Here is a 14257-nt window from a genome sequence, read left to right on the forward strand (position 1 = left end):
CAGCAACTCCCTCCCCATCAGCCCTTTGTGACATATATAAAATTACCCGCATTATTTTAAAGCATGGATACCTTTACCCACAGAGGGGAAGGGCAATTTTCAACAAATGATTTTACTAAGGTAACTGCTTTAGCTACTCAGATAAAATAATTTGAAAATTGTCCTTTATTAGGGCAATTTTACAATTTGCCCCCATTGTTGCAAATTCCACGATACTTTTACCTGCAGACTTTCTTAAAGGGAAAGCATGGGAATATTTTCCATTTGAAAACTGATCTGGAATAAAATACCTGCAGAAATTTGTGCTTGCTTTTTCTGTGGGTACTGTTTCCCTTGAACAAATGCAGGTAGATTAGAAAATCAAATCTACACGTGTCGTTATCTTCATTTGACCAAAACATTCCCCCAAGCTCACATACAGGCCGATACAGAAAACTTCGCAGGAGAGTGGGCGCACGATCCAGTAAATAAATGTATGTAAATGAGGGCCCGCAGTAAAAGGAGGTGCTAGTGACCCTAGCACGTCCCTAGTGCCTCCTTTTTGACAGAAGCGGCGGCTGTCAGTGGGTTTGACAGCCGACACTTAATTTTACCGGCGTCGGATGTCAAGCCCGCTGACAGCCACCGGGTTTGGGAAAACGGACGCCGGCAAAATTGAGCATCCGTCTTCCAACCCACGGGTCACGGGCAGATTTTAAATTTTTAAATTTTAAATTTTTTTTTTACTTTTGGGGCCTCTGACTTAATATCGCTATGGGCAGACATTAATTTCTGAAAGTAAAATGTGCGGCTTCTGACCAATCCTAACACCTATATGTACATGCCTGTCCATTTATGTATGTCAATCTTAATTTTTAAATTTTTTAAATTGTGTGCAATTTGATATTTATTTTTATTATTTCTTATAATTTATATTTTTGTGATGTCATACATTTTTAATCAATTTTAAATGTTTTATATATGTTTTAATGTTATAGTGGCCCCTGAGGCAGCTCTTAATATAGAGTGAAACTCGGCCAAAGTCGGGACAATACATTGTGACAAATAAAGATTCCATTTCACGATCTAATCTACTCTTGGTTGCTACATTGCAAATTGGATTGGCTTCCGTTGTGTTTCCTTGGAATAATTATAGACATTTCCAACTTGCCTTTCTTATCAAAAGTTATTAAAAAAATTAGTCAGTTTTCCGCTAGGCATTTAGATGAGCAGAACATCTTATTTCCAAATCAATTTGAATTTAGAAAACATCATTCTATGGAAACACTGCTTTTGTCTATGACAGATATTGTCTTGCGGGGGTTTGATTCTAATGAATCATACTTGCCTTAATTTGATACAGTAGATCATTTAATTTTCCTTCATAGATTAATTACAATTCCTATTTCTACCAATGTTCTCAAATGGTTTACATCCTTTTTATCTGAAAGATTGTTTCAAGAGAAAAATGATAATTATTTCTCTGATTATTTTATTATTGTTACAGGTATGCCACAGGACTCAATCTTCTTGGTTACCTTATTTAATATATATTTGCGCCTTTATATAAGCTGTTAGCAGGTCTTGGTCTTACTTTCTATTTATATGCAAATGATGTTCAGTTTTACATTCCAATAAATAATTCAATTGAACATACTACTAAAACATTAAATAGTTATATGACTGAGATTCAAAAACTGTTATCACATATTAAATTAACTTTAAATCCTGTCAAGACCAAAATAATTTTGTTGAATAGAAATACACCCCTTAATAAGCCATAACATATTAACACTGGTATATGTAAAATTGCACTATCAGATCATGTATGTGACCTTGGAGTAATGATAGATTAGAAGCTCTCCGTGAGCAAATATGTTAAAAATTAAATTAAATCAGGTTATGGCAAACTGGATTACCATATTTAATACCATTAAGCTACAATGATTTCCATATTGTTCTGCAGACAATTTTCTAGAATTTAGATTATTGTAATTCTCTTTTACTTGGTCTTCCCACTTATACTTTAAAATCACTTCAAATGTTACAGAATGCAACAGCAAGAGTTCTAACTGGTTGTAAAAAAATTTGACCATATTACTCCAAAATTAATATCATTACACTGTTTACCAATAAATTCCAGAATTCAGTATAAAATTCTCATATTGATTTTTTAAATTATTCACTCAAAAGATTCTGTATATACTGAGGCTGCTTTACATTTTTACATTCCACTTAGATCTGAAAATAAAGAGTTATTAACAATACCATCTATTCAGAGTACTCATTTATACAGATCATGCTTTTTACATAGTGGGCTCTAAATTATGGAACTCTATGCCTAAAGCACCGCATATTTTGACTGATGGCAAAAATTTCAAATGTGAACTTAAAATCTGACTGTTTAAGAATGCTTACGAACTTAAAATGAGAAAAGTTATTGAAGAATGCTTGTGTTATTATTGAAATAAATTGTGTATAGATCGATTAAATACTCCAAACTAAAAGGGTGGTGAAAGCTATGTTAAACTCACAAAACAGAAATTTTTCTACCAGATATTTTAAACAATTCAAGATAGCTCCCTCTAGCTGAATTAAAATTTTTTTAAAAGGAGGAAAAAACCTCAGAATCTGGCATGCAAAATTTATTACATGCCTTGGATATTTTCATCACAGGTCAAAAATCTCCAACAAAGAGCAATGCTGAACTCTACACATTATTCTGCCATATATGCAATATGGCCCTGAAACAGCTGTATATGTGAAACGTTAGCTATTGGTGGTGGCATGGCAGTTCAGCACGACAATCTTAGAAATAAAGAAGACTCTATGAAATAAGTATATTGGACTATTTTTTTTATAATAAACAAAAATGTATAAAATTGTTTGCAGTGAATAAAATAGTGGGTGGTTCTAGGAGGTTTTTGACCAGTAATTAAAATATCCGAGGCATGTAATAAAGCAGCAGGTTGCGAGCAACTGCTGAAGGACCTTGTGAGACTAGGAGACCAGGCAACTAAATGGCAGATGAAATTTAATGTAGAAAAGTGCAAAGTGATACATTTAGGAAAAAATTATCCCAATTATATAAATGCAGTGTTGGATTCTGTATTGGGAGTCACCACCCAGAAAGAGGAACTTGGAGTCCTTGTGAACAATCCATTAAAATCCTCAGCTCAGCGTATAGCAGCAGTCAAAAAAGCAAACAGAAAGTTAGAATTGATCTAAAAAAGAATGGAGAATAAAACAGAAAAGTTCATATTGCCTCTGTATTAATCAGTGGTGTGAGTGTACCTTGAGCACTGTATGCAGTTCTGGTCACCCCATCTCAAAAAAAGAAAAAAGAAAAAAAGAAAAAGAAAACATAGTAGAACTAGAAAATTTGAAGAGAAGGGTGACAAATGATAAAGGAAATGAAGCAGTTCCCCTATGATAAGAAGCTATTCAAGTTAGGATTCTTCAGCTTGGAAAATAAATGGCTGAGAGGGGACATGATATAAGTTAATAAAATCATGAGGTGGAGGGGGGACAGGCAAATAAACGCAGTTTATTTACCCTTTAAAATAATATTAAAACATGGAAAATGCCATAAAACTAACCACCAGTAAATTTAAAACAAATTGTAGAAAGTGCTTCTTCATTAAGGGGTAGATCTTTAAAAAGTACGCTGGATTTTATAAGATACGCGCGTAGCCGTGTGTATCTTATAAAATCCGGGGTTGGCACGCGCAAGGGGGTGCACATTTGTGCAACCTGCGCGCGCCGAGCCCAGCACGGCCTGCCTGTTCCCTCCGAGGCCGCTCCAAATTTCGGAGCGGCCTCGGAGGGAACTTTTCTTCACCCTCCCCCCACCTTCCCCTACCTAACCCACCCCCCCCCCCCCGGCCCTATCTAAACCCCCCCCTACCTTTGTCGGCAAAGTTACGCCTGCTGAAAGCAGACGTAACTTTGCGCGCGTCGGCCGGCAGCCCCGCTCTGTCCTCCGGTCCCGGGGGCTGGTCCGGAGGCCTCGACCACGCCCCCGGGCCGGTGCCACGCCCCCGGGCCCGCCCCCAAAACGCCACATCGTTTCGAGAACGCCCCCGGACACGCCCCCTCCCTCCCCTTTTCGAAAGCCCCGGGACTTACGCGTGTCCCGGGGCTTTACGCGCACCGGTGGCCTATGCAAAATAGGCGTGCCGGCGCGCGAGGGCCCTGAGAGCGTAAATCCGGAAGGATTTACGCGTGCGGGCCTTTTAAAATCCGCCCCTAAGTGCACAATCAAGTTGTGGAATCTTGTTCCCAGAGGATGTGGTCAAAGCAACTAGAATAGCAGGGTTTAAAAGAGGTTTGGTCAAATTCTTGGAGGAAAATCCATAAAACAGTATTAGCCAGGTATACAAACAAAAATGGCATTGCTATTCCTGGGAGAGAGAAACAGATCTAGTTTATGGGATCTGCTGAGTACTTGTGACACAGACTGGCCCACCGTCAGAGACATTTAACCCACTTAGATATTTCTGATAATGGAGAATATACTTATTTTAACTAAATAACTAACTAACTAAATAGTAAATAATGGCAGAAAAAGATCCAGTCTGCTCAGTTACTCCTGTAGATACTGCCAAGGACATATGCCAGCTGCCAACCCTAGGGTACAAGCAGCACCTGTAGAATATTCTCCCTATGAATAAATCATAAAAAACAAAACAAGGGGTATTACGCCTTATTTGTTCTCTCTAATGTCTGGTATCTCCAACTTAGGCATCCATCATATCTTCGGCTATACCTAACAGATTTCATATACCATTTTGAAGTGAGATCTTATTGTAAATTTTTTGTAATCATTTTTTATATTTTTATAATGCAGATAAAATGACAGTTTTAAGACAAAGGTTACTCAAGTAGCCTCCCGATTTCTATTCCAAAGCACTCTCTCTTGGTATTACAATTCCTAAGGCAGGAAAAAGTGACTAGCATTTATCTTTAGCTGAAGAAAAAGCCACTTTTGATATCTTTTTTGTTTTCTGTCTGTTCCTGATTCTCATTGCCCGACACTGCAGCGTTTCAACATGGATCATCTGCTTCAGGGGCTAAAGAGAGCTTGAAAGATTGACAAATTTAATGCAAGTTTGTTTCCAGACGAGATATTAAAATACGTTTATAAACACATTGTGTTGCAGGGTTTTTTCTTTTATATGGTCACCATTTTTCTGTGGCTGACAGCACGTGAATTTTTTTTTTTTTTTTTAACATTGCAGGGGCCAGTCACTAAAGTGCACGTGAATGATGTCACAGAGAATTGTTTGACTTTCAATTTTTTGTTTTTTTCCTTTATCGATTTTGAAAATTTAAGCTTTATGGTATTAAATTAATGGTATTTGATTTAATAAAAAATAGACTGATCTCTCTCTCTGTTGAGACCCCGAGGGATGATGATGTTCTGATTGTAAATAATTTTATGTTCTAGTTGGAGTAATTGGAGATCAAAGTCACCACCTCTCCTAGAGTGCTACAGTTGTACCAAACTGGCTGCTCTTACTTCATGATTGCATGTAATGTCTCTACCCAATGTGCCACTATGGGTGACTCTGTTCTTTGGCACTGGATACAGCTTAGATGTTCTTGTATTCGCGTTCTAAACATGAGTTTTGTTTTCTCTATATAGACTAGACTGCTGGGGCACCAAAGGGCATATACTACTACCTCCATGGTACATGTGAAATGCTGACAAAATTTAAATGTGGCAATATGAGTTCTTTCCCTTGGTATACCATATTACAGATATTGCAACACCCACATACATAATGTGCTATTGGTAGGTGCTCATAGTCTGTACTCTGCTGTGTTGTATATGTGGCGTGAACCAACTAATCTTGTAAGTTCCTTGCCCTAGTCATGATAAAAATAGGTTTCTTAAAGATATTATGCATACTCAACACTTGCCATTATTTGCATGAAATCTGTTAGGCAACTGCCAAATCTTCGGCTGTACCCAAGTCGGAAATACCAGACATTAATGATAGCCAACAAGGTGTTAATACCCCATGGTTTATTTTCATGATTTAATCATAGGGGGGTGATAAGAAGAAGAGGCAGTATTGTTTTTTGTAGTATGCACTGAATATTCACCCTAAGACAGAAATGTCATCTTCATCCATTGTATTCCACTTTTCTAGGTAGCTGAGTGTCCAAGATCCCCATTACTTCATATCCATTTTCAAAAATACTGATCTAACCCCATAACTCCAATGAAGGGGTTAGATGACTTTGAATATCAGGGCCTATGAGACAAACTGCTTTTTTTCAGCCTAAGAAGGATATGCTAGCTAATATTCAGTGCTAACAAAAATTCATTGATTTATTTTTGATTGATGTATTTTAGATTGATGTATTTGTAAATATATTTATTGTATTATTGTCAATTGTAAACTGTTTGGGTTAAATTTATTTAAGGAAGGCACTATAGAAAGGTAACATACAATCAGCCACCAACACCAGCATGGCCATTGCCATACATCTAGCCTGCAAGATGCAGTAGTCTTCATGGTCAGTGCACGTAGCCTGTCTGATGGACCCAGCTTTGTGAACACCTGCGTTTCCACTAGGACTTTTGTTTTTATCGTACTTTCAACCTGTTAGTCAGATCCAGCTGCTAATTCACCTGCTATGGTGTCACTTTTTTGCAATTAAGGATCTTCTGGGTTAATCCCATGATCTCTTGAACTCCATTACTGACTTCAGGAGAACACTGGATCAGCACAGATAATTCTTAGTTGCAAAAAAGTGACACCATAGCTTGAAAAAATAGCAGCTGGTCTTGTCTGGCAGATTGCATTTTACTCATCTTCCGCTATGTTTTCTACCTCCTTAACAGAAATCCGAGATACATGATTTTGGTTTGGTTTTTCCTCTCCTGGAAATCTCTTCTAGTCTTGCACATCCTCTCCAGATGTTCTCCCACTTCTGCTTTCAACATTGACAAAATGTGATACAAGGTTTATTTCTATACAGTTTTTTTCAGCAAAAGATTACAGACTTTGATGGGAAGAAACAGAATATGATCAGTTTAGCATCCATATATGTCATTTAGCTAGAACATTCTGTTAGCACTTAGTATAGTTTTGCAGTTACCGTTCACATTATTAGCATGGACATACCACTGGGGAAATATTTTAACCACTTACATGCTAAATTTATTGCATAACCTGTGGTGTTTTAGCCTGCAAGTTAAATTTTTATCAGTTTGTTTGTACGGTATTCAATAAGCCCCACATTTTTATTTTGAAATTAAAATGTTTTATATACTTACTTGAATAGAGGTGTCCCACAAACAACACATTTGTATGTTCCATCATCTTTATTTTCGGTATATTCTCCTGCAAAAGCACTGAAAAACAAATAGAAGGTTGAGAAAATCAAAGTAGAACCATTTTAAAAATGTAATTAAAAAAAAAAAGGTGCATTACTTGTATTATCTTAAATTCTAAGTAAGTTCCAAACAACATACATCAAATCAACATGAAATAAAACACATTTCATATTACTAAACATTAACAAACCAAACTGCCAAAGAATAAAACCATCTCAGAGACCTGTTTGATTATTCAAGTGGGCCTATGAAACAAAAAATGCCTCAGTAAACATAACTGCCTTAAGATTCTTACGACAATGTTCATAATCAGGTTCAACCCTCAAAGACTCAGGTTATGCATTCCACATTTGTGTGCCTGCTGTGGCAAAAGTACAATTTCTAGTCTTACATAAGTAACTTTCAGTAAGAGAATTTCCAAAAGATTTTTTCCCTGGGAGCCCAATGTCCTACAGGGAATATAAATTCTATGATCTATAGCCCATTTATAATTTTCATATAGAGCAGTCTTCTCCAGTATAAGAAGAGTTCAATGCCAACATTTTCTTGCATCAAATAAGTGTTCAAGTTAATAAAGCCATCAAGAAGACAAGAATGTTGATAAAAAAAGAGAGCATTCATAAATTGTGGTCCTTGTGATCTAAAGGCCAAGAAATCTCTGTTAAGAAAGCACTGGAAATACCTGTAACTAACAGAAAGAGAGAGGCATTAAGTCTGCCCTACATCAATTTAATAAGAAATAAATGTAAGGAACTTTTGGTTTCTCCTTACTAAAGGAATTTACCATTAAACTGGGGAAGTTCAATGAGGAAATACGTGAGAGAGGTTTTGGTTTTGCTCCTCCATATGGGGCGATGCAGAGGGTGTATCCTAGCTGTTTATCATGCCAAAGCACTTGCTATTCTCGTGGATTTGATTTAAACTTTCAAGCAGTAAGGAGCTTGTTGGCTCTTGCTGTGTAATTTTTTCTAAGTTATGGGACAGGAGTAAGAAAGAGTCCCTATATATAGAAGTCAGCCTTCTGTTGACTTGACTATCCAGCCTTTTAAGTATTGATTTGGACTCTTAAGACAATTTGTGAGAATTCCCAGTGAGAGCCAATCCCCATGTTGCAGTGCATTGTGGCATCCCTGTTTTTGAGGCTGGATTTTGGGTAAGAAAGACCTGCAGGGTGCTATATCTCCTTCAGAGTATAGACTTGACAGTGACTTGATAAAGAGGAAAAATATTTTATACATTAATTGTTTTTAAAACTATTTCCTCTCTTTGGAGGAACGGAAATTTTACATAGTAACATAGTAATGATAGCAGAAAAGGACCTAATGGTCCATTCAATCTGTCCAGCAAGATTCTTATGGTAGTATCTACCACACGTGCAGGTTATCCCCAAGTTTCTCTAATGGGTAGCAACTGCCAATCCCTGCAGTTATCCCCAAGCTTATGATAACCCATAAAAAATTTACTGCTACAACATTTTTACTGGGTAATGAGCCTTCTTGAAAATTTAGACAGTGCTGATATGTTTTGCTTACGGACTTGGCCTTAGAAGCAGTCCTATGGGTTTTCACTTGTCTGTGTATCAGTACCCCGGACCATAAAAGTCAGGGCTCATGTTAGTTGTCATCTGAATCCAATTACTCTTCGACCGCCCCCCCGCCCCCGTCGTCAAAGTGGAGGGTGATGTTTTAGTTGTGTCAAAAGCATCAAGGCTTATTGGTTAAGGGTAGCAATCCCTTGTCTTCAGTTAAGGGTAGTATTTGCTGCTCTGTGCAGATTACCCCCCATTTATGGCCCCATGTTTAGCCTCATAGAGTCATGGGGATCAGAATAACAGATCCAATTTCCTTCTTCTGGAGGGGTGGATACTGTGTTAATATCTACTCCGAGAGTTTCAGTAATGTATTAAACCTGCTATCATAACCTTGGACGCTTTAAGTACATAATTTAGAATCAGCTCTTTTTCCCAGGATAGACTCTGTGTTGGGATCACTGGGTAACAACTACTCAAGTTAATGAACATTCTTCAACTGTCCAAGCATGTTGAGCAATTGAGGTCTCTAAAAGTTCTAGAATTTTTTATATCAATGTTTCTGCCCTTAAAGATAATCTATTGTTGCAAAGGAAATTTGAGAATTTTGGTAACTAAATTATAAGATTTAACTTGCATTTTTAAACTTTTCCTTAGTGTTTCTTAATACCTCATATGGAGATGCTTAGAAGGTTGTATTTGGAACTTCATAGGATTTCCAAGAAGGCAATTCTTGATGTTACTAAGATATATTATCTTACGAACATAAGAAATTGCCATACTGGGTCAGACTGAGGGTCCATCCAGCCCAGCAACCTGGTTTCCAACAGTGGCCAATGCAGGTTTCAAGTACCTGGCAAGTACTCAAACATTAAATAGATCCCATGCTACTAACGCCAGGAATAGCAGTGGCTATTCCCTGTGTCATCTTGATTAATAGCAGTTTATGGCCTTCTCCTCCAGCAACTTATCCAAATCTTTTTTTTAAATCCAGCTACACTAACTGCCCTAACCATATCTTCTGTCAATGAATTCCAGAGTTTAATTGTGCATTGAGTGAAAAAGAATTTTCTCCAATTTGTTTTAAATGTGCTACTTGCTAACTTCATGGAATGCCCCCTAATCCTATTATCTGAAAGAGTAAATAACCAATTCACATTTACTTTTTCAGTCCTCTCATGATTTTATAGACCTCTAACATATTCTCCCTCAGTCATGCCTTCTCCAACCTCTGCCTGCTTTCCCCAGAAATTCTGCTTTTACTGTACTGCTAATGCAGGATTGTGGGGTCCAAGGGACTGCAGTGAGGAGCTGTGAGTAAGCTGGGAATAGAACCCACAGGGATTCAAAGCAAAAGACTAGTGAGCTGGATTGAAGAGCATACATTGAAGATCAGAAAAATAAAACCCCGGCTGCCACTAAGCCAATCCAATACTGGGCCCCAACTGTGGGTTGGTTTGTTTTTTTTTAATGTGTGTATACGTGCAGGCACACAAATATAGTGATATCAGACAATTCTTTTTTTTTTTCTGTTGGGTATTCAGCATTGCTTTATTTATGCCTATGTTTACTTTTATAAAAGTTCAGATATTTCTACAGTGCACAGAAGTGAATGAAACTCTTGCCTAGCTAACTATGTGGCAGATTATGATTCAGGGAGTTTCTGTCTTGCTCTCCCATTATATGCTGCATACTGTTTCACTTTACAAGTATTGTTTTCTTCCAACTGTATTATTTGAGGGTGTTCCTGCAACCTTTTTACTCGGGTGTCTCTATATTAAAATCTGTGGAAAGGGAGGGAAAATATTCATACCCAGGAAAAAGCGGTGCGGGAGACCGGGTGTGGATTTTGAGGGAGCTTGGGATAATGTCTTACCACCCTACAATGTGAGCAAACCCACAATAATTTATTATAGTATTTCTTCTACTGTTAATTGCCCCTCCCTTGACCCAGGCAATGTAAAATCTCTCAGAGGGGGATCACAAATACATATAGAAATTAAAAGTATGATATTAAAATTATGTGATTTTACAGGATTGTTCTGGGAAGGGTTGTGGTGGGGACAATGACTGTTGTGTTTAATTTTTAAAATCTTGAAGGGGGAAGGGTTGCTATTGGGCCTGAAAATCAATTGGGAAGGAAATGCAAGGCGCAAAGACCTAGGGAGATGGTTCCCTAATTTGTCCTGGGGAACTCAAGCCACTCAGGATTTCAGGATAATATAGTGAAGAAGCTTGCATGGATCAGGGCTGCTTCAGGGCCTGTGATGGCTTGCAGGCCCTGTAATGATTTCATTTTAGGTTTCTGCAGCTATTGCTACCACCACTGCAGAAAGACCTACAGCACTGCAGCCCAAAGAGCATAGGAGAGAGGAGAGAGAAAGAAAGGGGGAGAGGGAGAGGGCTGCTGCTGGGCAGGGACTGAAGGGGGAGCCAAAGATGGAACTGCTGCTGGGCAGAGGAGAGGAGATTCTTGTTGTTGTTTGTCAGAGGTTGTAGGGGGAGGGGGGCTGCTGCTGCTGGACACAGAGTGTGTATAAGGATGGGCTTCTATTAAGAGGAAGCAACGAGGGCCTACCAAGCTGCGATTATAACATGGGGGAAACAGAGCGCGGGTTAGGCAGCAAGAGAGATAGGGGAGGGAGAGGAAGGTGAGGCAATTAGGCGGGAAAGGGAAGTTTATGGGGGAGGAGAGGAGTTAAGCGGGAAAGGGTGAGTAATGGTTAGGTTCAAATCTGAGTAAGGTGATAAGGTAGCAAGCATGACGTAGGTTAGGAGGACAGCAGAAGAGGGAAAGCGGAGTGAGGGAAAGGAGGTCAAGCAGCTTGTTTTCTCACGCGGTAGCGATTCAATAATAAAGAGCTAATAAATTAAGCAAATGCAGAAAGGGGGAGAGAAAGGGGGCAGAGGGGGTACTAGTCGATCGATGGGAAAAAAGCGGGGTCAAGGAGTGGTGGTGCGCGATCCGCTGGGCGGGGAGGAAAGTGGTGCAGAAGAAATGCAGCCAATCCCTGAGAAGGGAGTTGAAGCGGGTATGAGTTTAGCAGCGGACTCAGGTGAGAGAGGCCCCGAAGCATAGAGCAGTGAGGAGAGGGAGGTAGGGGAGGAGGAGGCCCCCGCTAAAGGGCAGGAGCAGGCCGCGTTATCACTATATGCGTCAGGTTCGGAGGTGGAATCGCCGGACAAAATGGAGGGAAGTGCGGTCCCGAAGGCAGAGGCTGCGAGCAGGGAGAGGCGCCGAGAATTTTAAGGGCCGGAGGACTTCTAGCGACGATTGGAAGACAAGAAGAAAGGGAGTTAATTCAAAGCTCTGTGGCTCCTAACACGTGGAAGAGCTATGCCAGAGGCAATGAGATCGTGTCTGCTTATTTACAGGAAAGGAGTTGGCAAAGGGGAATGGGGATAGATGATTTCTTAGTGGAATTCGTGTTAGAAGCAAGAAAGGAAGGGGTTGCAGTGGGAACGGTGGTAGCTCAATTGGCGGGATATGCCTTTTTTCAGAAGATCGAAGGAAGAGGTAACCTGACGGGCAGTTTTCGCTTACAGAGAGTATTGAGAGGATTGAAGAGAGGAGTAAGGGAGTTCACAGATAAAAGGTTGCCAATTAGATATGCAGATCTACGGGATTTTTTGTTGCGTTTACCTCAAGTGTGTTGGCCGGAATTTGAGGTTGCGTTGTTTCGAGTGGCTTTCTCGTGGGCCTTTTTTGGGGCAATGCGGGTTAGTGAGTTAATAGCAAAATCTTGGTTTAATGTGGAGGGACAAGGTATGGATGTCAGTTATGTTAGTGTGGGGCAGGACACTATCACCTTACTGATTCGAAAGTCTAAAACTGATCAATCGGGAAAAGGGCCTATATACGATTAGGTAAAGCAGAGGATTGGGTAGTTTGCCCAGTTAGAACAGCCAGATTTTATTTACAGGTGCGTCCAAGCAAGATGGGCCTGTTCTTGGTGCACGAGGATGGTTCAGCGCTCACGCAATACCAGTTTTCAAGAGTTCTGAAGTACGTAGCGCAGAAAGCGGGAAGAGATCATAGACGTTACAGTTCCCATTCTTTTAGGATCGGTGTAGCTACGTCAGCGGCGGAAGCGGGGGTGAAAGAGGAGGAGATTCAAAGGATAGGAAGGTGGAAGTCGAAGGCATTTAAGCATTACATTCGGCGACAGAGCACGAGCACATAGAGAGGAATGAAGGGGTCATAAAAAAAAAAAGGGGGGGAGGAAGGGGGGAATATCAGTTAACTATTGTCTTCTTATTTTCAGAGAACAGGGGACGCATGCACAAAAAGGGATGCGCCTGGATCGTGGGCCATTCCTACATTCATAGAGCCTTAAAACGTCCTTACGGTGAACATCTGGACTTGGACCGGAAGGGATGGACTCTAGCGTGGGTCAGTCAGAGAGGAATGCGATGGGACGATCTAAGAGCTTTCTTACAAGAACATTTTGAAATGTGGGGGGCACCGAATATCCTAGTGGTACATCTTGGGGGCAACGATATTGGGTCAAGGACATGCCGAGCTTTGTTAACGTGTATTAAAAAAGATTTGGCGCAGCTAATGAGTAGATGGCCACAGATGCGAATTGGGTGGTCAGACATAGTTATTCGTTTAAGAAACAAGGATGAAGCGATATGGAATACTGGGGTAAAGAAATTAAATAGGCAAATGGGAAAATGGATGGGTTGGGAAGGGGGGTTTTGGATAAGGCATCAGTGGTCATGGCAGTGTGAGGCGGGTCTCTTTAGCGGTGACAGAGTACACTTGTCAGAGGTCGGCATGGACCCATTTAATAACATGCTGCAAGAAGGGCTAGAAAAAGAAATTGTGAGATGGTAGAAGATAGATTAGAGCAAGAAGGGCAGGCCGCAGTGGGGGAAACATACCGACTAGGTCGGTAGTGTTGTGGAGGTATAACCCGAGCCCAGTTCATGTTTACTGTTAAAGGGGGTGTGGGGTTAGGGAAAAGGGGGGTGCCCCATGTAGTTGGGGGAGCTGCTACACGGGAGGACCACAGAACGTGGGGGCCAGGGTTCGCGGTCAAGCTTGCTCTTGCTGGAACGAGGCGGAGCAGGCGGGGGAAAAATGGGAGGGGGCGGCTCCACCACTGGGGTTTAAGGTGGTGGAGGAATGGGGCATGGATTGAGGGGAGGAGGATAAAGGGGACTTCATTGGGATTTTTGTTTGATGTTATTGTTAGGGCTCGGGTTATGTTGGTAATAAACTGCGGCCGATTTTAAAAGCCAAACAGCGTTGAGTTTTTATTTGGGGTAGATAGGGGGTCAGACAATCGCGCACAATTGTTTCATCCCTATGTTACTGAGCAAGCAGTTGGAAGAGAAGGGTTGCTGGACAGGAGTAGGTGGAGAAGGGGCTGTTGCTGGGCAGGGAGCGAAAA

The 14257-nt window shown here is 40.3% G+C and overlaps 1 protein-coding gene across 6 annotated transcripts in view; it reads right to left on the bottom strand.

Moving 5' to 3' along the window:
* The window catches only part of MSRB3 (methionine sulfoxide reductase B3), a 292235-nt gene that overhangs the window by 101482 nt on the left and 176496 nt on the right, over nt 1-14257 (bottom strand). For all 6 annotated transcript variants that reach the window (XM_029615739.1, XM_029615744.1, XM_029615742.1 and 3 more), the window contains exon 4: nt 7271-7348. In XM_029615739.1, coding sequence (XP_029471599.1) covers nt 7271-7348 — 78 coding nt within the window. The remainder of the gene's footprint in view (nt 1-7270; nt 7349-14257) is intronic.

This window comes from Rhinatrema bivittatum, chromosome 9 (assembly GCF_901001135.1).
Source record: "Rhinatrema bivittatum chromosome 9, aRhiBiv1.1, whole genome shotgun sequence".
NCBI classification, from domain to species: Eukaryota; Metazoa; Chordata; class Amphibia; order Gymnophiona; family Rhinatrematidae; genus Rhinatrema; species Rhinatrema bivittatum.